This window comes from Anser anser, assembly GCF_964211835.1.
Source record: "Anser anser genome assembly, chromosome: 1".
Classification (NCBI taxonomy): domain Eukaryota; kingdom Metazoa; phylum Chordata; class Aves; order Anseriformes; family Anatidae; genus Anser; species Anser anser.
In genome coordinates, this window is record NC_139720.1 from 55557023 (window position 1) to 55580952 (window position 23930).

General features: G+C 52.7%; 3 protein-coding genes across 7 annotated transcripts; 2 read left to right on the forward strand and 1 right to left on the reverse strand.

The window, feature by feature from the left end:
- Window positions 1–1937: 1937 nt before the first annotated feature.
- On the forward strand, window positions 1938–18367 carry SOX10 (SRY-box transcription factor 10). Of its 2 annotated transcripts, XM_083838072.1 has the most exons (4): window positions 1938–2534; window positions 3659–4099; window positions 10024–10289; window positions 10684–18367. In XM_083838072.1, the coding sequence occupies exons 1-4, from the start codon at window positions 1957–1959 to the stop codon at window positions 11397–11399; spliced, it is 2001 nt and encodes a 666-aa protein (XP_083694198.1). In that variant the 5' UTR covers window positions 1938–1956; the 3' UTR covers window positions 11400–18367. The 2 variants fall into 2 exon arrangements, with proteins under 2 accessions (XP_083694198.1, XP_083694199.1); XM_083838073.1 differs by lacking the exon at window positions 1938–2534 and having other exon boundaries at window positions 3667–4099.
- Window positions 16389–20671, reverse strand: POLR2F (RNA polymerase II, I and III subunit F). Its single transcript, XM_083838149.1, has 5 exons — window positions 20586–20671; window positions 20343–20412; window positions 20135–20265; window positions 18296–18367; window positions 16389–16571 (listed from the first exon to the last, which is right to left on the reverse strand). Exons 1-5 carry the CDS (start codon window positions 20603–20605, stop codon window positions 16481–16483), a joined length of 384 nt encoding a protein of 127 aa, XP_083694275.1. The 5' UTR covers window positions 20606–20671; the 3' UTR covers window positions 16389–16480.
- LOC310900323 (UPF0193 protein EVG1) lies at window positions 20659–23819 on the forward strand. Of its 4 annotated transcripts, none has more exons than XM_083838117.1 (6): window positions 20659–20815; window positions 21008–21070; window positions 21390–21575; window positions 22045–22179; window positions 23042–23142; window positions 23458–23819. In XM_083838117.1, exons 1-6 carry the CDS (start codon window positions 20752–20754, stop codon window positions 23560–23562), a joined length of 654 nt encoding a protein of 217 aa, XP_083694243.1. In that variant the 5' UTR covers window positions 20659–20751; the 3' UTR covers window positions 23563–23819. The 4 variants fall into 4 exon arrangements, with proteins under 4 accessions (XP_083694243.1, XP_083694244.1, XP_083694245.1 ...); XM_083838118.1 differs by having other exon boundaries at window positions 20776–20870; XM_083838119.1 differs by having other exon boundaries at window positions 20786–20865.
- Window positions 23820–23930: the final 111 nt, after the last annotated feature.

Here is a 23930-nt window from a genome sequence, read left to right on the forward strand (position 1 = left end):
CCTGTGGTGTTGCTCTTTGTCCAGCTTGCCCAGCCCAGTGACTCCTGAAACAAAGATGGCCTCTTCTCCTCCCTCTCTTTGTGTCCTCTCACCTCAACTGAACAGAAAGCATCACACCTCTGCCATTGCCCTACAGATATGTTCTACTACAGCTCGCTCTCCTGTCTCTCCCTCTTCATAGCACGAGGAAAGAGATGAAACACGGACGGAAAAGACTTGGAAAAGGGTGTATGAGCATGCACCTGCAATCAGTGTTGCAAGGGAGAGCTGGAAACAGGAAAAAAAGGGCTACATACAAGGAACGAGAATTCAAAAAGAGGAGGCAGAAGCAAAGGAGACAACAAGCGACAACTAGAAAAAGGCAGAATGGGGGAAAAAAAACTTGCCCACCATTTAAATAGAAGGAGACACTGAGACTGCAGATTGCAGAAACTGTGTGTCTGGTACGTGCTCCTTTGAGCCAGGCCCACATATTTTGGGATGTCCCTGTCTGGGGCCAAGGCACCCACAGCTCTTCCAACAGGGCACAGACGGGACCCGGCTCCTGCCTAGCAGGTGGCAGCATCTCCTGATGGGGACAGCGAGCAGTGGGACCAACGCTAGTCTGCATCCCTCTGCGTTACTGAAGTCCCTTCCTGATTTGCTCCCTTTCTTGCCACAGTTGGGACTGGGGGACTCAGACACTCTTCTGCTCACCCAGACCTTGAGGACATGTAAGAAAATGTGAGCTCCACGGCGCTTTGCCTCCAGTGGGCCATGGGCATCCGCTGGCTTGGGAGCTGGGGTGTCTCCTGGGGGGAGAACTTGCTCCATATTATAAGGTGCGATGTTCACCTGCTGCTGCTTTGGTCAAGGAAGCAGGAACTCGATGTTAGTTTGCTAGGCTCTCCTTTGGGTTTTCTCAGCATCCAAGAAAAAGCCACACACGTTTCTCTCTTCCAAAGGGAAAAAGGCATCACGTGAGGAAGATTATCTGAGCCCCTTTTTCTGGAGTGGGTAATGATTAAGAGAAAGAAGGAAGGTAGGAGAATGCTTAAGAGGTTGTTATGCACACAGACACCTTTAAGCACCTCTGCCTGCCACAAGTTTGATCCCATTGACTTGCAGCCATTCCCACTCTCACTTCCATTCTGTAGACTCCTCAGTGGGCTCTAGTGAGGTTTTCCTTGGAACCACACTATGGTTTCAGAGCTACGTTCATAGGGAAATGGTCCTATGCTGTTAGCCAGGTCTGCAAGGGCAGCAGCCAGCCCCGCAGCTTTGCTCTGAGTGTGTTAGCTCGGATGCTCAGCACCATCCTTGGGACTGCTTCCCTTATGCTTCATGTGGTGCCAGCCAGGGGTTTTGTGGGGTCTTTCTTACAGTCTGTGAAGAACAAAGATTTGCTACAGGGGCTGGAAATGCTCTGGAAATCCCTTGAGGTTGGTTCCCTGGGTCACAGCCGTGCAGACTTAGCACTGAAGCACCTTCAGGTTGGCTCTCCAGTGAGGTGCTGGGGCAGGAGCTAGCTCTATCTCATCGCTAGCTCTGGAGGATCTGGGGATGTCATCAGATTTTTATGGGTGACCTGTCATGGTTACGGGGTTGGTGCTGCTCTTTGACAGCCCGGTGAGAAAGGAACAACCACCAGAGGTATCTAGGAAGGAAAGTAAGCTAGAAAATGGAAGAAGTGATGGCAACATCCTTGCACACTGTGTGCTGAGAACCTGTATGTGTCCCAGCAAGGAGTGAGTGTGAGAGTCCTTCCCACCAGACGTCCCCCTCTTTCCTTGTGAAAGACCCCACATTTGCCTTCGGGAGCAACCCATCACGTCCGAGGAAGCTCAGCTTGGTTGTTTTGCTGAGAACCCACAGAAATGAAGGCGTTGTGAGGATCCCAGCTCTAGGGTGCGAGAGACCTAAGCAGGTTCAAGCTGGTATACGCTGCCCAGCAGTGCAGTATTCTCTCCGGACCTAATGTCCTCCATTCTCAGGACACTCCTGACCTCCTGCAACATCTTGACCCCGGGGTCCTGGCCAGCTTATTGCAGCGCACTGGGGTCCCCACCAGACCCCGTGACAGGGACCAGGGATATGTTGGGAACGTGGGGGCCACCATGCCCTGCAAGAACACGGGTGATGGCAGGGGGAAAAAGGGGAGCCCAGCCACATCCCTCCCTGCACCCAGCAACCCCAACCTGCTGGGGGTTTCGTTCTCCATCCTTGATCTCCGGCCAAGCAGCCGGTGCTGCTGGAAAGTGGGGAACGCCGAGGTGGGGTGGGGGGCTGCCCGCGTCCCCTCCCCAGCGGCCTGACCGTGTCCTGGCTCTGAAAAACGCTTGGCTCCACCTTCCGCCCTTCCCTCCCCCGGTGCTAAGCAGCAAAGCCAGCGAGAGGCATCCAGCCGGGGTATTAGAAAAAACCAAGCCTCCCTCCAGGAATGGCACTCGCCTGAGCGCCTCCCCGGCAGCGCACCCCGAAGCCGGCGGGAGAGCAGGGGGGCGACCGGGATACTGCAGCCCTCGCAGGATTTGCCGGCCGCACCAGCCAGCAACGTAAGTTTTCCTACCTGAGCTCCCTGGCATGCACACACACATTCACTCCTTTTTTTTTTTTTTTTCTTTCCCTACTTTCTGCCACTTTTTCAATTTCCCCAGCAAAGCACCGTGCCACCCTCTGCAAGCGGAGCGACAGCAGCCTTTGCTCCCCATTAACTTTCTCAGCTAAACCAGAGGCATGCTTTTCTAAAACTTCTTTTTTTTTTTTCTTTTTCCTTTCCTTCTTTTTATTTCTGGCTGGGGGGGATGGATAAGGAGGCCTTTATTTTCAGAGCATTTCTTTCTCAAAGAGGGCAGCGGCTGTGCCGTGGCAGGGACTTTTAGAGGTGACTGCAGACAGCGAGAGAGGAGGGGTGCGCGGGGCGGGCAGCTCAGATCTGTGGCTTCTCTCAAAGTTCAACTTCATGTGTGCTTGCATCTGAATATCTATGTGTATGTGATATACATATATCCCCAAGGACGTGCGTGGGGATGCGACGTAGATATATTTTAAGTCTGCTTTGTGAGCAGTGGCCAGGGGATGGGGTGTCCCCGCAGAGGCACTTTTCACTGCCTGCCGGTGCCTTGTGTCCCTGGAGGTGGCCAGGAGATATGAGACATGCCCCTTTGGTTTGTCAACATGGTGCTGGTGCCCCTGTCTTCCTAGGCACTGTGCTGGCAATACAAGGCACGTCTTCAGAAGAAAAGGGCACCTCCTGACACAAGTTTTGTGGCTGTCCCTCCAGTCCTGCTTCCTGTGGGGAGCTGTGGCCGGGCAGGAGGCTCCATGCCTCCCTCCTCTGGGGTCCCCACACCCCCTTGTCCCACTGGTCCTTGGCATAGCTGGGCAGCTGCCGTAGGCCCCTCTGCAGACACCAGCTTGGGATGACTGCAAAGATAGGAGCTCCCGATTAATTGGGGCCCCGGCCCATCCCCACCCTCCTCGATCACGGGTTTTGTGGTGTGCATGGCAATTGCTTTGCTTGTGTTTTTATCAAGCGGCCCCTGTCTCGTGGTCAGCTCTTCAGAGAGCGCGGAGTCCCTGTTGGATTTGGTGGTCGCTTTTCCTTTTCTCTCTTTCCCCTCGGTTTTTTTTTTTCCTTTCTTTCCTTTGTTTTTGTCTTCCTCCCTCCCCTCCCCAGTGAGAAGAAGGACACCGAGAAGGAAGAGACCATGGCCGACGACCAAGACCTTTCAGAGGTGGAGATGAGCCCGGTGGGCTCCGAAGACCACCACTGCCTCTCGCCGGGACCCTCCATGGCATCGGACAACTCTCCTCACCTCGCCGGCTCCGGGAACGGAGAGATGGGCAAGGTCAAGAAGGAACAGCAAGACTCGGAGGCGGACGACGACAAGTTCCCCGTGTGCATCCGCGAGGCGGTCAGCCAGGTGCTGAGCGGCTATGACTGGACCCTGGTACCCATGCCCGTTCGGGTCAATGGAAGTAACAAGAGCAAACCCCACGTCAAGCGGCCCATGAACGCCTTCATGGTATGGGCACAGGCTGCCCGGAGGAAATTGGCTGACCAGTACCCACACCTCCACAACGCCGAGCTCAGTAAGACCTTGGGGAAGCTCTGGAGGTAAGAGCGGGTGCGCGAGGGCTGAGGCCCGGAGGTGTCCTAGAGAGGAATATGTAGTCAGGAGGAAGTTTGGGGACGGGGTGGGATGGAGGGGGTGTCCCCTGAGAAGGTTTTTTCCCCACGGGGAGCCTCCTCCCTGGTGGCTGGGAGAATGGGGCAAGAGTGGCTGTTATGTACCCTGTATATGTAGGGAAGGATTCCTCAGCAGAGCTCACCTCCACCCAGATGGAGCCCATGCCTCCGTTTTCCACCTGTTTCCCTCTAACTTTCCTTCTTGTTCCTGACCAGGACATTCATCCTGGTCCTACTTGACTGTCAGGGGAGACCTTGCCTCCTTGGCTCACCCTCTGTTGGGCAAAGTTGTGCATGAACAGAAGCTGGGCTGAGCCCCGTCAGACTTGCTTGCGGCTGCCCTGAGCCTGTTTGATCTCGGGTCCCCACACCAGCAGGGGTTATCTTCTGTGCAGTGCCACAGAGCAAGTGGGAAACGAAGACATGGCTGAGGAGGAAGGTTGAGGGAAGGGAGCCAAGGGTTGAGCCACCCACCCATCCTTCCCGGGTCGGTCCTGGTTTCGGCAGGCCATGCAGGTGCAGCGAGGCCCGTGGTGGGGAGTGGTGGGCAAGGAGAGACCCTGCTATAAAGGGGTCCCACGCGTGCAAGGCTGGCCATGCTGCTTCACTCCTGTCGGGCCATTTCTGCCAATAACCCCGCTGACTTACCACAAACACTTTCTGCTGCAAGCCCCCCGCACCGTCACCCCTTTGCCTTGCACTGACCAACACTTATCATGGCCATCGGCCTCCTGTGAAGAGGCCCTTTCATTCCCTCTCCCATCCTGACAGCATTGTGTGGGAGGAAGCCCTCTGCCTCAGATGGGCCACGAGACATTTTTCCAAGCAGAATTGAAACACACCCTGTCCAACAGGTCTCCTCCTGACTCCAAAACTCCTTGCTCACAAGGGAGAACTGAGCCCTTGAGCATTGGTTTCTCCCTCTGCTGTGTCCCCCCATTTACACTGACCTGCCAGTGTCTGCTGTAACTCAAGAAAATGGATTTCTTTGGGAAGCTGAAGGCAGAGGTCTCCTCTGATGCTCTTTCCCTGCCTCCCGCTTTGTTCCCCGCTGCCTTCATTTTCCTCTACCCAGCCTGCTGCTCGATCCTCAGGCTCTGCTGCCAGACTCTGGACCGCAGGCAAAACTACAGTGCGCAGCTCTCAGCCCCCTGCCTGCTCTTTCACCTCCACCCTGGTAGCCCACTGGTTTGCTCCGTTCCCCCTCCAGCTTTTGTTGTCTCGACACAGCCGTCTCTACCTACTATCACTGTGGTGTCCTCCTCCATTTGTGCCAGTATGAACCAATCTCCTTACACTTTGCCCCCATTGGTCTGGTTCCCAGCTCCCTCTGGCTCCCCTCGCTCACATCTCTGCATCTGAATCCACTTTTTTTGCTCCCAGAGTGTTGTTTCAAGGTATCATTCCCTTGTTGTGAAATACTGCCAGATTTTAGAGCAGCGGCCTCCCTTTGGACACTGCATTTCCTTTGAAAACAGAGCAGAGTGGTAAATCCCTCCACAGCTGCTGCAGAAAGAGTGCACGGAGACACAGCCCCCGGCCCGTGGTGACATTTGTGCACCTGAGCAGGAGCCAGCACAGCTCCTGCCGCTGGCAAACCAGCGTGAGAGCGGCCAGGTGCAGCAGGGGACGTGGCCGTCAGGTGAAGGCTGAGGTCCTGCCGAGGGCCCCGGCTGTTTCGTAGGGCATTGTGCAGCCAGAGAGCGCGTGCGTCACGCGGAGGAGCTTGCAGGATCAGTCCTGGGGTCGTGGCTGCTGGGTGCCGATGGTTTTGCTGGGACACGGATCCTTCCCGAGTCTTTGCTGCTAGGGCAGACAGTGGCTCTCGGAGCTGTGCCAGCCCGTACGGGACTGTACCGCCAGGGTTATGGGTGCAGCAGCACGGTCAGCATCTGAGCTGGCTAGGACGACGTGTATGTGTCTTTCTGTGGGGCTGGGGGCAAACGATAGGTCACAAAAGTCCAAGGGAGGTGGCCTGAAGGTTTCCAGGATTGCAGCCCTGAGCCAAGCCTTTCAGCCACCGTGCAGTTGGGTTTTCCCCCATTTAGGTTCCTGCTGCCCCCAAGGTATTGCATCTATGTGCCAGTCTAACTACGGGCAGCCCGGCTGAGCGCTGGATTAATCTCAGTCATTTCACAAATGCATTTGACAGGTCTCCTGCAAAGGAACCTGGATGCTTACGGATCACCTACAAAGTGACCGCCCAAACCCAACGGCCTAAATCCCTAGTTGCTTTGGAAAACATGAGTGGCAGAGTGTATTTCCACGTAGGTGGCTGTGAGCTTGTGCAGGTGCGGGCTGTGTTAGCAGTGCAGGGAGCGAGAGCTGGTGAGCACGGAGGCTGCCTGCAGACCTTTAAGACAAATATATGCCCAGCGAACAGTGATGGGTAGGGACAGCAGAGCCTGGAAAAATCTTTCTGAAGGCTAGTCCAAGTAGTTTTTTCTACTAGAAAATCTTAGTGCTGTGTTTGCTCACGGGGCTCGTGATCTCCAGCTGCACACTGCGGAAGGCACTGGGGAGCTGCAAAGTGAGGATGGTGCCATCCTGCAGGAGACATGGGGGAAAATGGGCCAGAGGGAGCCGGGGAGATCCCGCTGCCACACGGCATCCCTGCTGCGTTGTCAGATATCCCCCGGGGAGGCCGCAGGGGGAAGGAATGAGAGGAGGGGGATTCGGCTCCCAACCTCTCTCCTCACCCTCTCCCAGCTCAGACTTGACTTAGGAGCAGATGTGGGAGAAGGAAGCGGCCAAGGGGGGGTGTACAAGGGGTGTGGGGGCCGTCTCCAGCCGCCCGCGGAGCAAGGAGCAAGGAGCACGCAGCCCCGGCAGCCCGCAACGCTGGGGAAGGAGGAAGATGGAGGGTGTGCTGGTGGAGATAGCTGGTGGTCCCTCTGGCTCTGTGCCACCGCCGCATCCTCCACGGGTCCCAGCCCATGGTGGGAAGGGCCGCAGGACCCCAGGACTGGGGGGGGACTTATGGCCCCTGGTTTGTGTCCACTTGGGATGAGAAGGATGCAGATGAAGAAGCGAATTCGCTAAAATGGAGGGCGAGGGGAAGGGGAGGAGAAGAAGGGAGGGTTTCCATGCTTGACGAAAGCTCGCCTTGGCTGCTTTCCTTCCCTGGGGTGGGATGAGGAACAGCTCTCAAATGGAGGCCGGCTGCTGAAAATGTCGGCGTGACTCTAAGCCAACACGCCAGCCAGCACTGTCTAAAGGGCCGAAAACAAGCGGGGCACGAGAAGAAGGGGACAGCGGGGCTGTTGAGAGGGACGAGGAGACCTGATGAAGGGACCTTTGTATGGGGGTGGCAGCTCCCTCGTTTTCTGCACCCCACCTTACCAAGGCAAAGTGCCCGGGACAGGGTGATGCCCACGAAATCCGGGGCTGTGGACGCGTAGGACAAGCCATCCCTGGCTGTGCCGCAGGAGATGCCGACCCCATCCCCACCACACAGACTCATCGGTGGCGTTTGGTGCCGGGGTGGGTGGAGAGGGCTGTGTTAAGCCCCACAAGGGCTTTGCTCCGTGATCCATAAGTTCTCTGCCCGTGCGAGATTCCTGTGCATTATCGACAGGGGAGCGTGGGGGGCGGAGGGGGAGGGCAGGAAGCGAGTGAAATCCAAATCCCCCAAATCTCCTGGCCTTTGCCTGCTCGCACCAGTTTCACTTTGCTAAAGCCGATTTGAGCTCTGATCCCAGCGGGAGGGAGGAGGGAGCAGGGAGGCTGGGGAAGAAGACAAAGGCGCGGGGAGTGGACGTCCCGCTGGCCTGCTGGTGGCACTGCTCGCGGGCGGCTGTCGAGGGGAGAGGAGAGGCGGTGAGGGGACCAGGCACAGATCAGAGGGCAGGGATTTGACTCCTGCATAGACACGGGTGACTCTGGTTCAGGCCCGATGTGGAAGGCTGGGCTTCGGCCTTCACTGCTGGCCTCCTCGGGAAGCTCTGCTCTGAGTTCACTGATACATCCAGCAGATCAAAGCTGGCTGTCCGGCACCCAGCCTCTTACAGAAGCACCTCTTGGAGCAAAAGGAGACGTTTCATTCCCAACCACAGAATCTTAATAACTCTGGCACCATCTGGGTTGGCAGTGTAGAGAAGCCTAAACCCAGCTTCCTTGTAGCGAAGGGTTGTAAGGCTGCAGAGTTTGCCTCCGTTTCTTCATCTCTGATGGAGAAGGGGTGTCCTCAAGGATGGTGTGAGGTTGCCTCCCAGTCCTTGATGCCTCCAGAGGCCAGGATGGCTGGACGGGCTGTCCCTTCAGACCTCTTGGGCAGCCTGGAGCAGGGCTGGCTGAGGGATTAGAGCCCTCCAGGACGTGTGAGCATGGTGTACACGGGCAGGAGGGAGACAGAAAAGCCGGTGCTGGATTCATGGTGGCTCAGTTGCTTTAATCTGCAGGATTAAGGCAGCGGAGGAATGCGGCGTGTGGCTGCAACCTTCTCAGGCTGCCTAGAGTGAACCCAGGTCAGCAGCGTAACGTGCTCCAGGCCACGCCACACACCTTCTGGCTGATGGTCAGGGCGATGCAGAGAGAGTGGTGAGAAAGGGCATGCTTAAAAACCGGCCAGTTACTTGCTGGTGACCCCTTGGTCCTTCCCTGCAGTTTTATCTTTGTGATCTTTGAGACGTCCCTCCGCTCTGTCTTCTGTTTTTCAGACTTTTCTTCTTCCACAGTGCCTACAGCGTAACACAATCGCTCGCCTTTTAGCGCTGAGGGCTTTGGGGTGCTTGAGGTACAAGTCACAGGAAAAGACTGGCCCCTTCTGAGAACACTGGTTTCTGCTTGGAAGCAGGTTGATTCTAAGTCACAAGGACATTTGAGGGGGAAAAAAAACCACAAAATTAAACTGAAGAGCTTCCAACTGAAGCTGCTTAAGCCTTGAGCAACCAGATCGTTCTCATCTTCAAGCTTTCTGAGCTGTCCTGCCTGTACATTTCATGATTTTCCTGGAGATCCTATCTTAACCAGAGCAGCTCATGATCTGGCAGGAATACAGAGAAGGAGCTTACATTTCTACAGCCTTTCATCTAGAGACCAAAGCTTATCGATTTGTACATGGTCAAGCAATGTAGAAGCTAATTTTTTTACAACTGCAAGGCCACGTTCAAGAAGGGCTGGGCATTTGTGTTTCAGCCTTTTGCATTGTCCCTGTCTACAGCGAGCAGGAGCTCCAGGAGGAGCAGGATACACCACTTTCCCCCTTCTAAATTTTTTTAATTCCATTCTAGGATACTGCAAGAGGCTTAAAGGCCCAGTGAGCTTCAGGCAGTAGCTTGGGTGGAGCCAACGCCAATTACTACCATTTATGTTCAAACTCAGAGCAGAGCCCACAAGAAGGCTTAAATTGGAATAAAAACAGTCTGGGGAGGAGCAGGAGATGGGGAAGGCAGCGGTATGGGTAGTAAGGGTGTGCCACACTGCCATTGTTTGAGGCCTGCTCCCAGCTTCCCTTACTTTGCCCTAAATCTTTGAAAGCAGCTTGTCCAGCCTTATTTTCCATGGCTGTGAAAGGCTGGGTTTTCCTTTGGGGGTGAAACTAAAATGCAAGTGAGGCTGTTGAAGTTCCTGAGAAGTATAATGCAGCTGGGGAAGGGACACCCAGCACTGGCGCTGACCATGACAATGAGTTACTAAAGCTGACTATTAACGATGAGGAGGAAAACATTGCTGTCTCCATTAAATCACCCCCAGCTCTCCCTGTTGTTCTGGGAAATACCCTAAAACAGGGCAACACCCTGATGCCTGGATTTATATGTTGTGTCCTATAATTGTGCGCATTGGGATTTATTTTTTTTCTCACACACCTGCCCCTCTCCTTCCCCTCTTCTTTACCACCTTGGCCCCTGCAGGCTGCTGAACGAAAGCGACAAGCGCCCCTTTATCGAAGAGGCGGAGCGGCTGAGGATGCAGCACAAGAAAGACCACCCCGACTACAAGTACCAGCCCCGCCGGCGGAAAAACGGCAAGGCCACGCAGGGCGAGGGCGAAGGCCAGGTGGAGGCGGAGGCTGGCGGGGCTGCCGCTATCCAGGCCCACTACAAGAACGCCCACCTGGACCACAGGCATCCCGGGGAAGGGTCGCCCATGTCCGACGGGCACCCAGAACACTCCTCAGGTGAGTCCCAGGTCTCTGTGAACCCACTGGCAGGTTACGGCCGACGGGGAGGCTCAGGAAAACAAGCCATCGCTGTCAAAGCCTTAGTGGTGTGGCTCACACCTCACTCACGACCCAGCAGACTGCTGGAGTCATTGGTACAGGGGCATGCCTGAGTTTCATGGCACTTACATTTCTCTTCTCCGGTGGGGTATCCTTTTACCTTTCCTTGGTTTTGGTAAGACGATATAAAAAGGTTTGGTTTTGGCTGGCCATTTCCCTCTCCCTCCACTGAAGTCTTCGTGCAGTTGCTGGCATACTGGGAGGAGCGGAGCTGGCCTGTGGAGCTGCCCAGGTATAAAGCAGTAACTCACCTTCTCTCTCTTTCCTCCTCAAAATGTTTTTCACCTTGCAGGTCAGAGCCACGGCCCCCCCACGCCTCCCACCACCCCTAAGACCGAGCTGCAGGCAGGCAAAGCCGACTCCAAACGGGAAGGGCGCTCCCTGGGGGAAGGGGGAAAGCCCCACATCGACTTCGGCAACGTGGACATCGGGGAGATCAGCCACGAGGTGATGTCCAACATGGAGACCTTTGACGTCAACGAGTTTGACCAGTACCTGCCGCCCAACGGACACGCTGGCCACCCAGGCCATGTCGGGGGCTACGCGGCAGCCGCGGCGGCTGGCTACGGCCTCGGGAGCGCCCTGGCTGCAGCCAGCGGACACTCGGCCTGGATCTCCAAGCAGCACGGGGTCTCCTTGTCCGCCGCCACATCACCGGTGGTGGACTCCAAGGCCCAGGTGAAAACGGAGGGGTCCGCCCCCGGAGGTCATTACACCGACCAGCCCTCCACCTCCCAGATAGCTTACACATCCCTGAGTCTGCCCCACTACGGTTCGGCCTTCCCCTCCATCTCCAGGCCCCAGTTTGACTACCCTGACCACCAGCCCTCAGGACCCTACTACAGCCACTCCAGCCAAGCCTCTGGCCTCTACTCTGCCTTCTCCTACATGGGACCTTCCCAACGTCCCCTTTACACCGCCATCTCTGACCCCGCACCCTCTGTGCCACAGTCCCATAGCCCCACACATTGGGAACAGCCCGTCTATACGACTCTCTCCAGACCGTAGGGAATGGGGAACAGTGACCGAAGCAGCGACGGAAAGGCTCCAAAGAATCAGCACAGGCAGAAGAGCCTCCGAACTCCGAGGTCACTCAGTGTCACCATCCAGCCACCAAAACCCACTGAGTATCTGGAAGTGCCTTTCTTGACCCCGGCTATCGCTGGCTCACCCGCCTCGAGGAAGGTTTTTCGTCCTTTTGCCCTTTACCGATTTCACGCAGGCCATGCTACTGGCTTGCAACACCTTACTGGCCTTCTAGATGAGGAGGATTCAAGACATGGAGTGACTGGTCCGTGGCGGGCTTCGTTGTGTGCACCCTGGACTTAAGAGAAGAGAGACTGCCCTTTCCTTCCCCTCCCCAGACTCCTCCAGTGAGTTAGCAAGTGTTTCCAAAAGACCACAACGGCCGACTCTTTGTCACCTGCTGTGGGTGAAGGGTGGCTGCTCAGCCGTGGTGAACATGTTGTGGGAGGAGGAGCGGGGAGGACGGCACGGCCGGCTTCCTTGCGATCAGTGTTGTGCAGCAGTCCTGCCCAAGATTCACACATGCATGAATCTCGATCCCCGTTTGAAGACCAACTTACGCTTGCTTCCCCGCTGATTTCCACGACTGCGCCCTAGCTTTTCTCCTCGCCTCTTCTCTCCGTCCTGCCTCTGTTTAATCCCACACTCCTTCCTGCATGGATTTTTTTGTAAGGCTTGACTGAACAATGCGTAGGACTCAGGAACTGCATTGTCACTCTTAGCCTTTCTCATATCATAGCCTGTGTGTGCACGTGTGTTCGTGTATGGAGGTGCAGGAGAGGTGGGGCAGGACCTGTGGATCATTAAGGTGCTGTGAGTGAATCCTCCTTTCTTACAATTACTTTATATCGTTCACTTGTGTCTGGTATTTCTGGCATCTCAGTCCTTTCTAATCTCTTCGGTATCCCGAACAACCTCTGAGCAAACCTAGTCCTTGCTCTTCCAGTGCCTGACCATGTCTCCCTGAAAGTGGAGGCACCAAGAAAGCTACTGTGCACTTGCCAACACCCAGAGGCAATTGCAATGCTCACTTTGAACCCCTGCTCCAAACTCAGGCTGATGTGGCGTGCATCCCTGCTCATTTGTTAATCACATATTGCCATCCGTCAACACCGCCCTCCTACCTTCGCTGAGGATGGAAAGATGCTCCTGTGGCTTTAAGCAAGGTAGATACGCACCCAGTCTTGGATGAGTGTGAAGAAAACAAGCCTGGTTAGGTGCAGAAGAACTCATTTTTGCCTCTGGGATTCGAACTGGAAGCAAGCAACTCTTGCAGTCAGATCAACCCTCTTTTTTTTCAGCCCAACGCCTGAGAACAGTCTGCTGACTTCTCCTTTGACACCTCCAGGACTGGGGTGGTTTGCCATGCCAGGGAGTGAATTGGCACAGAAGTTGCTGCAGGAAAAAAAATGACTCCTGGCAATTGATCGCAGAGACATGTTGTGGGACCTTCCAATGGATAATCCAGTCTAGAAAGATAAAATACTTTGACCAAACATGGACTGTGATCCGTGCCGCTGTTTCCCTCTGCTGTTATGACTGTCAGATGCCCTTCCTGCCTCCCTTAGCTATGGATGACTCCTCCTCGTGGTGTCTGAAAAGATCATGTAGAATGTTTGCTCCCTGTACGCATGTAACCTGTTCAAGCCCTGTCCCCTTATTTATGCAAGTAGCACCTTCCTCCCCCAGCTCCCTTTCCCCAGTCTCTATGCTGTCCTAGCACCATTAACTCTGCATTAAACATATGGAATAATAAACTTAAAAGTTTCATTTTCATGTCTCTGGATTTTTTTTTGACCTCTTTCATGAAAGTCTCTTTTTTTCCTCCCCCAGTAAGTCTGTCATGTGTCACTACAACACCGCACGGATCCCGTGCACAGCTTTCCTCTGCCTGTCACTGAGAGGACACAGGCAGAACTCCAGCTGGCTTACTGCGCTCCTTCATGGAGACGAAACTCTTCTGCTCATAACCCAGCTCCAACCATTTCCTGAGTGAGGGATGTAGTAACACTGAATCCTGCTCCTCAGTTAAAATTCGTCACATGCCATTAAGAAGAGCACTGTTTGTGTGTGTTCCACCCAAGAATTTCTTAGCATCATTAACTCCCTCCAGAATAGGAGCGTGGGGTTTCTCTCTCAGTTCCATATCTCCAGGTGGCCATTATGTACCTTCATAAAAAACTTATATAAACTTGTATATTTTGGAAGCACTTTGGACCAACCATTAGTTTCTCTGTAGAAACTCAATGCACCCAGCCTCTTGCCTTCCACTAGCAAGAATTTAAACACACACACACACACAGTGTATTCAAGAATAGAAGTACGTACCTTAGCTGTTGAAGAGGACATCCTGGGTGTAGTCAGGTCCTAGGAGACTATCTGAAGATGTTTGGAAAGAAAATGTACAGCAGGTATTGGTCTGCTTAAGAACTTCTTTCAAGGCCAATGGGAGCAAGGCAGGATTCCAATTAAAACAGAGACTCCACGACAACTAAAAATGGATTCCAAAGGCTTCAGAGCAAAGACACGTGATCTATCCTGTGATTTTGTGTTCACTAGACACTTAATGGGTGAGTAAAATAAGGAGGAGGTCCAGGAACTGCAGAGCACATTCAGAGCTTTTTAAAACTCGTGGCACTATTTGGATGAAGTCCTATATAGGGCCAAGAGCATCAGCAGCAGAACAACGTAATGACATTTAATGACGGTGATGTCAAGGCGAACAGCTCTGTGCAAAATAAATCTGTGACCACTCAGTGAATTGGAGGAGAAATCTCTACCCCAAACTACAGGCTGTGGGGAGAGTCCAGAAGGGAACTAGTGCACTGCCGAGCAGGTCAGGAGCATGTAGGGGATAAGGGGAGCCACGGCAGAGTTAGGGGTAGGACAGCTAATCCCAGGGGTGGAGGAGAGAAGGGCCGTGGTGTGGGTGAACGGAAGACTGGGAAAAGAAAGTCCTTAACCATACACAAGTACCCTTCTCCAGCTCCTCAGAAAGCAAACTAAGAAAGCGATTGGGTTCCACATCAACCATCCTCTAGTGGAAGGGGATGCCTCCTCTCATCTAGGAGCGTCCTCACAACGAAGACATGACTGAGAACAGAGACATGACACTGGTAACAGAGGGGTTAAACACTCCTCCCGCAGCCTAGCAGGAGCTGGCCCAGCATCCTTCCCTATCCCTTTAATCGTATCTGATACAGATGCAAGGCTGGGGAGGGGAGGCGGGCAGGGAACAAAGAAGCCATTTAAAAAAAAAAAAAAAAAAAAGGACAAGAAAACGACCCCCGCGCTCCATGGCGGACGCCAGAATGATTGCACAAAGGCACCATTTCAGGGCTGAAATTTCACCGCACCAACGTGATTAAAGGATTCCATGGAGGGTGGGGGGAGAAGGCTGAAGGCCACAGCGCTGCGAATTAACCTTTTCTTGGTAAGGATGGCCGGGATCAGGAAGCACTTGCGTTCTTTGGGGTCAACCCCCTTCCCACACCTGCAAGCATCTCCCCGATCCCTGTGACCTGTCCTTTTGCTCAGGGACCTGTTCAGCCCTTGCGTTCTCGCCTCCGAAACCAGCCCCTCCTGCACACATCGCATCCCTGCGCAGACCGACAAAGGAAGGATGGATGGGTGGGTGCTTTTACAGGGCCCAGGAAGAGAATGACATACATGGCCGGTTATATGAGCTGGGTCCCCAAGCAGGTGGATGTAAACTCCCTTTGGGATGTGGATGTTTGTCTGCAGGCACCGACCACACGTACAGCATGAGGAATGCATGCTTTAAACATGAGCACGAGCTTTAACGCGAGCTGGTTGGAAAAAGTCTTCTTGGACCAGTGTAAAGAAAAAAAATCAACATAAAGCAGAAACAATAGGTGCACCTTACCTTCTCTTCTCTTAAAAAAAAAAAAGGCAAAAATTCCAAGGGCACATTTTAATAAGATCACCTGCTATGGAGGACTCGGTGTATTCTGCCTTCCTCGTGCAAAGCAAGAACCACAGAGAAGATTAAGAAATGAAAAAGAGGTATTCGCTGGCTGGAAGCCCTTGCAGATTTTAACATATCCACCCAACCCTTTCTGATCTGAGCAGGGAACTATATGATTTTTCTCCTCCTTGCACATCAGAGGCGAGAACACAGGTACCTTGAGAGGACAAATGACCGATCCGTCATCACACTGCAGATTACCAAAGGAACTCTAGAATTTAACTACTGCCGTGCCACCATAAGATGCGCTGGGCTTCACACAACTGAGATGGCTTGGGAGAGCGCCCGTGCACCGAAGAGCGCTGATCCCATGGCGCATCAGAGAGGAGCCGAATGAGGAGCGAGCGCAGCAACCGAACCTACCCTGCCAAGCTGGCGGGGACCACGACTGGCGACTGCGCTTCCGGCTGGGGCAGTGCCACTGAAAGGGGATCCCCAGCACTGATAAGCAGCAGGAGCAGGGAAACAATAGGTGATTTGATGAGAGCTGCTCTACGATACTCCTGAGAAGCTCCACAGCCAGCTCTGGCCAGAGAGGAAATTGGGGGTTTCCACAGCAACCTGCTCAGGGCACAAAGGCCTGACTGTCTAGGGGGAAGCAATGGAGGTGTCTCACACCCGCGTTTTAAGAAGGGGTAGTGGTGGAGGGCTGGAGTCTTTCTGAAGCCAAAGTACCTGCAAGATCGTTTCTGTCCAACAGTAGTTCACTTGGCTGTTGGTCCTATAACTGGAGAGGAGGGGCAGGTGGAGGCAGCTACTGCAGTCTTTACCCTAGCTAAAAGGTATGGGCTTTTCAGGTGGAAATAAAAGAGAAACTTGGCACTTTGCACCCTAATCTTAGTAAAGCCCACACAGACCGACACAGAATGAAAGAATAACCAAGCTGGTGTACAGAAGTAAGAAAGGGTCCAAAAGAAATCCTGGGCACATAGGGCAGAGATGGGAAAAAAAGGTGGGGGAGAGGAAAAAAAAACACATTCAGCTTAAAATGGGAAGGTTTATAATTTATTTACACAAATATAAACAAAAATAGAAACATCTGTTGGAGAAGGAAAGAACCAAAAGCAACGGCTGATCAGTCTGTGATAATTAACTCATCCACGCCCCAGTCTTCATAGCTCCCGTCAGGTAGATAACGACGTATGATTATGGGGATCTTGCGTGCTCTGGAGGAAGGACAGAGAGGTGAAAAGAAATGCCAGGGCCTTCACTATAGCATTTCAGCAGGCAATGGGAATTGAGGTACGCTGCCTTGCTAGCTTCAGTAAGCTCATCAGGTTTAAGTGGGAGATCTGTATGGCACCAGAGATTTGGCATTACACGGTAGAGGGAAGTACCAACACAGTTTTCTTTTGTAGGTGCAAAGCATCGAGCACCCTAAGTCTCAAAACAATCAAAGACCTCCAGAAGGTCAGCACCCTGTTGCTACTGCAGGAACTGAGCCCTGTGACCTGAATTCACTACGAGAAAACACCAAGCATCTAAATAAAAGATGGGAAAAAAAAAAAACAAAAAGTAACTTGAGTAATAAATTCTTTTTTTTTTCCAAGGAAAACCTAGTGAAGATTTTTTCCCCCCTACAAGACACTACAGAAGTGTCAGAATTCCAAGAGCCTTCATGAAAAGCTGAGTTCTATGGAGTGTTTTGCACGTCTGGGGGCATCAGGTACATTATAAAGAAGGATATGTGAAATATTATGGACTATTCAGCCACCAAAGCCTGGTAAAGCTGGGACAGAACACATCGTCTGCTAGCAGCAGCTCCAATTAGAAAGCAAGAAAGTGCTGAACAGAATTTAACTTAGTGGAAGCAGATTTAAATCTGCAGAATGTAATTAGACAGTCTGGAATCTAACCAGGGCATCAGGTTTACGACCATATCAGACCATTACTGTGAAAAGTAATACAACGTCTTTAATGACCACATTCAGGGCTTCTGTTTTTCTAGTGCCAGAGCAGCTCCCTCGTGCCAAGAATCACAATTTAATTTTGGCACAGCACAGGATGCCACTGTGTGTGACACTCTGACTGCTTTCTAGAGCTCGCACTCAGACAGTGACCAGAAGCAATTTAGGATCTTGGAGATCTGATAGGAGCATGACCCGTGGAGGTTTTAGCAATGATAAAAGGAGCTGCTGTAATAGAGATATAAAGTCTGCAAGAGCAACTGCAACGCACTGAGAAACTGGGGGAGCCGAGGGACAACTCAACTCAAGCATAGGGACTTCATCAGTAAGGGAGTCTGGCTGGTCTGCTTGAAAGAAGCCTGCCCATGACATATTAGCTCGCTGACCACGTCAGCAAGCTGTGGGCCAGAACACTCTGCTGCGGAAAGGTGGGCCTGTCAGCAGCCATCCAGAAGCTGATTTTGCTAGTCAGAAAGGATTTATTTAATCTCTCTGTAAGCAAGGGTTGTGCCTCCTGCAATAAGCCAAGTGTAGAAGGATGCAGGAAATAAAGACATTCTTACCAGGGCTTTCACATTACCAACCTGACCCTTATTTTAATTTTTGCCAGCACTCCATTTGAACACAGGTCTGTTCAGAAGGCTCCTTCGCACCAATCCCTTTGAGAGAATTAAACTGATTCCAGAAAGATGAGGACCTTGTGTTCTCATCACAGAAATAAAAGACACTTGGACTCCCAAGTAAAAGAGATCAGAGCACTGCTAATCACCAGCACTATGCAAGAGCTCCCATGATGGAAGAGCAGCTGTGGAGAAGTCCCAAGGAGCAGAAAAGGAAGGCAACTGTAGTACTCACTGTTACTGAGGGAACACAATGTTGTCCTGGAATGAGCTGCATGGAATAAGCTGCTAAATGCTGGGATGAGGAAGGGAGTGCTTGCTTTATGGAAATCAATACACTCACTGCCGAAGGCTGGGACTTACTTGAGTTCTTTCATGGCAATCAGCAAGGGATCTGTCTCTCCTTCCAATTCCACCATCACAGGGGCACACATCCTGGAACAAAACATCAACAACCATTTGAGAGAACACGAAGAAGGGGCAGCTAAGCACGCGCCTGCGTGTTGCACTCTCATCCACTTCGGAAAGAAAATTTCTCCCGGGGACGATGGACCGAGTTTTTGCTTGAATGTTCTTCTGGCTCTGCCAGCGAGCAGGCTGGGGGTGCACAAGGAGCTGGGAGGGGACAGAACCAGGACAGCTGACTCAGGCTGGCCAAAGGGATATTCTATAAGGCATGGCATTGTGCTGAATTAACAGGTGGTGGCTGGCCAGGGGGCAGGGGGAATGCTGCTCAGGGACGGGATGGCGAGCAATTGCATCATGCATCACTTGCTTTATATATTCTGTTATTATCATCATCATTATTTCTCTTCCTTTTCTTTTTTATTAAATTGTCTTTATCTCAATCCACGAGCTTTTACTTTTTTTCCCCCCCTCCCAAATCTCTCCCCCATCCCACTGGTCGGGGGAGAAGGTAAGTGAGCAAATGGCTGTGTGGTGTTTAGTTGCCTGCCAGGTTGAACCACCACAGAGGAACAGAATATCAAAACTGATCTCAAAATTATCTAACAGAGAGGGTGGAAACACTGTTAAATAGGCATCCCCCGTGTTCTCACTTGCTCACATCTTCCAGGCTTTCTTTAGGAGAAAATGAAAGGCTGGATTTTTGATGCAGTCTATCGCTAGGGAAAAAAATGCATTTTTGCAGAGGGTTGTAAAAGTAGAGCAAGCGCTGCTGCTGATTGTCTCTCTGTCTGGTGGCAACAGCAACAGAAGTTCACGTTATGTGTGGTTAAGGCCACTGGGGGGCTGCTGCTGGCCTAGAGTCAGCACCAAAAGCAGAAATACGTAGCTGAAGGAGAACCAGGCGCCAGAGTGCTTTGGATTACAGGCCTGGCACATACCCATCCCATCTCACCCATTTGTCTGGTCTTCGACCAGTTGAAAGAATGCACACAAAATAGCCTCCTGGAGTGATAACTGGGCAAAGAACAACTCAGCAAAGTGACAATTAAGGAAAGTTCATTTAGAAGCTTGTAGATGGTGATGAGATGCGGAGAAGCACTATTTATGAAGGTGCATGTAGCTAAGATGAAATTCAGAGACGCCCTTTCAGACAAATTTTAACACAGTTTAATAGTCTCGCTTGTAGGGCAGTTTTTCAAAAACCACAAAACTTTTTTTACATATATTATTAAAACAGATCTGGACAGGTAAATGGAACAGATTGAGAGCAGCCAGCCTTAACAGCACTCAAAATAGGATTTAAGTGGCATTATCTATCACAAATGATGCCACACTATTCCAAACACTTAACAAACTTACAGTTTGCCAGAATACAGCTGCACTCAGAGAAGATTTCAGGATGGCTATGCCATTCCTAATTCTTACAGCCCTATGGTAATAAATGAAGATGTTGTAGAGCATCTCTCCCTAAAACTTTAGCTTCTGCCAACCGGTCCTGAGCTTTCCAGCCCATGCTGGCTGCCTTAGGAAAGGCAGAAAGCAGGATCAGCGTGTCACATTCCCCTCTCCTTTTGCCTGTGACATCTGAGGGATTGTTAGAGATGTAAGGGCACGCGGTGATGCTTTTCAGTGCTGATTGAGATGATGATCCGCAAGCTCAGCTGTCAGGTAAGGGACTACATGAGGTCCAGGAGGTTTTAAGGAAAGGAATAAGCAGCTTTAACAGGGCTGGGAGATATCAGGAGATGACAGCCTCACTGCAGGGATGCTTGGGATACAGCAGGGGATACTCACGCTATCTGGAGGGCGCGTGTGCCCAGGACTCTGGCCCGCTCGTACTTGGTCATGTAGGGGGTGGTGATCCGCTTCTGGTTAGCCGCCTGCCGCTCTCCCGACGGGAGGATCTCCACGTTCTCCTGTCCCTCCTGGGGAAACCAGCACAACGCTACGGCTCGGCTGCACCTCAGGCCCGAGCGGCGGGCGAGCCGCCGGCGGCACCCACCTCCTCCGCGTTCTCCAGGTCCTCCAGACCCTCGTCCTCCTCCACATCGTCGAAGTCATCCCCGTCGAAGCTGAGGGGCAGGAGGGAAGGGCACGTCAGGCAACGCGCTTGGCTCCCAGTTCCCAACCCGAATCCGGATCCTGATCCGAATCCGGGTCCTGATCCCAATCCTGATCCCGATCCCGATCGCGATCCCGATCCCCGTCCCCCAGCCCGCCCCCTGCCCCCCGCTGCCGCTCTCACTTGTCCTCGTTGTCAGACATCTTGTCTCCTTCCTCCCCGCCCGCTTCTGGTCGCTCCCCGTGACGTGACTAGCAGTCGCCCGGCGCCATGGCGCCGTTGCCGTGGCGACGCGCCGCCATTTTACCCCCTCCTTCTTCACCCTCCCTCTCCGCGGTCGCCACCGGCCATGGCGGGCTCGGAGGGAGGAGGCAGAGCCCGGTACAGCCCCAAAACCCGGGAGCTGCTGCGAGGTAACGGGGCCTGCGGCGGGGACAGGCCCTGAGGGGTGCTTCTGGGCCATGTGAGGTGGTGGAAGACCCGTGTCTGTCTGTCTGTCTTGTCCGTAGGGATCACCCCCTGCCCTGTCCCGCCCGTTCTGGGTGTTATGGGGACGGGGGGAGCCCTCTGGGGCCCTGTGTTTACACATAGACAATGTTTTGCAGCCATGATGGAGGAGTCGAAGCTGACGAGCTTCCAGAGGCGATGCCTGATGGAGTGCCTGGAACGTGAGTGCTGTCCGCCTCGCGTTCCCCCCTCGCTGCTGTGGTGAACAGCTCGTGCCCCTCGCCCCAATCGAGGGGGTGTTCACCTACAGGGTGCTTGGATGGAGGTGTCCCGCTCCCTTCCACACGGCAGCACAGCTGCTGATGTTTTTTGTAAGTACCAGGTGAGGCGTCCCCAAAGGACGCGTACCCATGAGCAGCATCTGTGACACCGTGGATATTTCTTGGCTGCGCTACACCTGATCTTCAGCTGGTGGTAATCCGGGGCCATCCAGCCAGGCTCCTCTGTGTCTGACATCAATATTTTGGGTTTGTTCTCCAGGGGGAGATGCCTTGCCCCTCCAGTGCCACCCCACATCCAGCAAACAACCAGCGCCCATGCCGCCTGCTTCCTCCCCACCGCTCTGTCAGCCGAGCAGGCTTTCAGCTAAACCACATCTTCGGCCTGCCAAGGTCTGCCAGGCAGGAGATGCTTACACCCGAGAGAAATTCAAGCCACGAGCAAGGAGTAAGTCAGAAAACATTACTAATCATGCCATCCAGTCCCTCTCTCTTCCCCTTATGTCCACCCCCTGCCTGCAACCTCGGCAGCCATAGGAGGTGTTCTTAACTACTCTTCATCCTCATACTTTCTGACTTCAAAGATGCTTAAAAAAGATCTCTGAGGGAATGTTCACTGCAAATGCTCACTGACTTCTGCCCGCCAGCTAGGGGAATTATAAGTGATAGGACCTTGTACAATCCTTCTGTAAGAAGGGGTGCTATATAATTTTCTAGCTTATAAATGTGGGTCAAGTCTTTGATATCTGTTTGGTTTTCTCTTCACAATGGGCATGCTTGTGCAGTTCAGCCTGGGGATGCACTGTCATTAATGTCACATTTCTTCTGCTGTCATTAGCAGGGCAGCAGGGTGGCCAGGCTTCTTGCTGAGGAGACAGGCTGCTAAGCATTTATGTTTTTTTCCTTTTCATTCACAGGAGATTTGGAAAGGGAGAAGCAAAGGCTCCAGAATATCTTAGCGACAGGGAAGGATGTGGTGGAACACCAAGTAAAACAGACACTTGTTCAGACAAAGGAAGAGGAGATAACTGAGATTGACCGCTTTGAAGAATGTATGTCCTCGTCATTCCTTTGAAGAATGTACGTCCCTGGGAGAGGGCGCAGGGGAAGCCTGGAAAGCTGCTCCCCCTGAGGGCTGTGAGGTCCCAAATCTGAAACCCTGGGCAGAAGGGAGCACAGAGCCAGATTCCCAGAGGAAGGACTTGACACTGTGCCTCTGCGATCCAGCCTTCCTCGCAGAATTTGTTCTGCAGAGGCTTGCTGGCAGATGTAGGCTGTCTGGATTGCCCACAGAACACAAACTGCTGGCAGAGGAATACCGTGGTGATTCGCAGGGGCAGCCTGGGCAGAAAGCCCAGGTACTGTGGATCCTTTCTCCAGCCAGTGTGACTCAGAGTAGGCTAGGATGTTTACCAGCCTGACCGTGGTTTGGGCTGTGTTTATTTTCACTCCAAGATCAGTAAAGTTACACTAGCAAAGCTTAAATGTAGGGCAGAATTTTAAGCAGTGGTGGACTTTGTCCGTCACAATATTCTGGGATGGCAAAACCCTGCCTTATACCTCCCTGTGCTTGAATCTGCTATGTGTGTGAACGCTCCAGACAGCCTTTCCTTAACTGTGACAGCACAGATCGATAACTATTAAGTACAGAAAACTCTCATGTTGCAAAGAAAAGTGGGAAGTCACCATTCCTGCAGGATAGGGAAGGGAGCTGTGCAGGGGAGGGGGGCTTCCCACTGTGTGAAGGACCACCGAGGTATTTTGGTGGGCAAGATGGGTGGGTGTTACAGCAGATATCCCCCCTCCCCTGGTGGGACCGCTGCTCCAACAGAGCTGGGAGGTTGAGGGTTTGCAGCTAGACATTTCCTTGCCTTTTGGCTGGATCCCATTTTCACAGTGTTTTCTCTCTGTCAGTGGTGAATGAAGTTCGGGAGAGGCGGGAGTTCCTGGCAGAGATGGAAGCTCTGGGACAAGGCAAGAAGTATCAGAGAATTATCCTCACTGAAATCTCCCAGGTATGTGAGGGCCCTGGCAGCACTGGCCCTACAGGGTGTTGAGAGCATTCCTCGTGTCAGAAATCTTAAAGCACAATCTCCATCCTATAGCCGAGTGGGGAAGAGGAGGAGACAGTTCCCTTTTGTGGCACAAGAGGGGCATGAATTTGGGAAATTGGGAATAAGAGGCTTTCAGCCTTTCTTTCTACATCTGCATACAGCTTAACCAGAGAAACAGAATCTTTGCTCTTGGAGTTTGCTAAAAAAAAAAAAAAAAAAAAGAGAAAAAGCTCCTGGCGTTCTCCTCACTCAGCCCACCCCCTTTGTACTCCACAGAAAATGCGCGAGATGGAGATCATTGACAAGAAGAGAAGCGAGGAAGTGAGAGAGACCATGACAAAAGACTTTCCTGGTGGGAACAAATCTGATTCCCATGACTAGGCCAAGGGAAAATCGCAAATGCAATTTGTTCCCACCTCTTCTCCCACATCCCTGACATTGGAGTCTCAGGGGCTGGCCTGTGCCTGCCTTTCTCTCAGTGGTCCCCCTGAGGAGGGAGCAGTACCACCTGTTGCCTAAAGCCAGAAGGGAGGAACAGTTTGTACGTAGCTGGTAACAGAAGCAAGCTGTTGTAAAGTCCTACCCGTGCGTGCACCAGATCCCTTCTTGCTCAACAATATTAAAGAGATGAAAACACACAGCAGCGGCTATTAAAACATGACAAAGCAGAGCCTCCTTTCAGTTACACAATGCCTCGGAGTACAGCACTCCACGCAGCTACAGATGTCATTCCTTCTCCTCCATCTACC

Coding starts and splice junctions, on each gene's coding strand:
- SOX10 (XM_083838072.1), top strand. CDS start 1,957: ATGTCCTCCATTCTCAGGACACTCCTGACCTCCTGCAACATCTTGACC. Junction 2,535..3,658: donor CGGCCGCACCAGCCAGCAAC/GTAAGTTTTCCT, acceptor TCCCCTCCCCAG/TGAGAAGAAGGACACCGAGA. Junction 10,290..10,683: donor GCACCCAGAACACTCCTCAG/GTGAGTCCCAGG, acceptor TTCACCTTGCAG/GTCAGAGCCACGGCCCCCCC.
- POLR2F (XM_083838149.1), bottom strand. CDS start 20,605: ATGTCTGACAACGAGGACAA. Junction 20,413..20,585: donor ATGTCTGACAACGAGGACAA/GTGAGAGCGGCA, acceptor CCTGCCCCTCAG/CTTCGACGGGGATGACTTCG. Junction 18,368..20,134: donor ACACGCGCCCTCCAGATAGC/GTGAGTATCCCC, acceptor GTTTTGTTCCAG/GATGTGTGCCCCTGTGATGG.
- LOC310900323 (XM_083838117.1), top strand. CDS start 20,752: ATGGCGGGCTCGGAGGGAGGAGGCAGAGCCCGGTACAGCCCCAAAACC. Junction 21,576..22,044: donor ATTCAAGCCACGAGCAAGGA/GTAAGTCAGAAA, acceptor TTTCATTCACAG/GAGATTTGGAAAGGGAGAAG. Junction 22,180..23,041: donor GATTGACCGCTTTGAAGAAT/GTATGTCCTCGT, acceptor TCTCTCTGTCAG/TGGTGAATGAAGTTCGGGAG.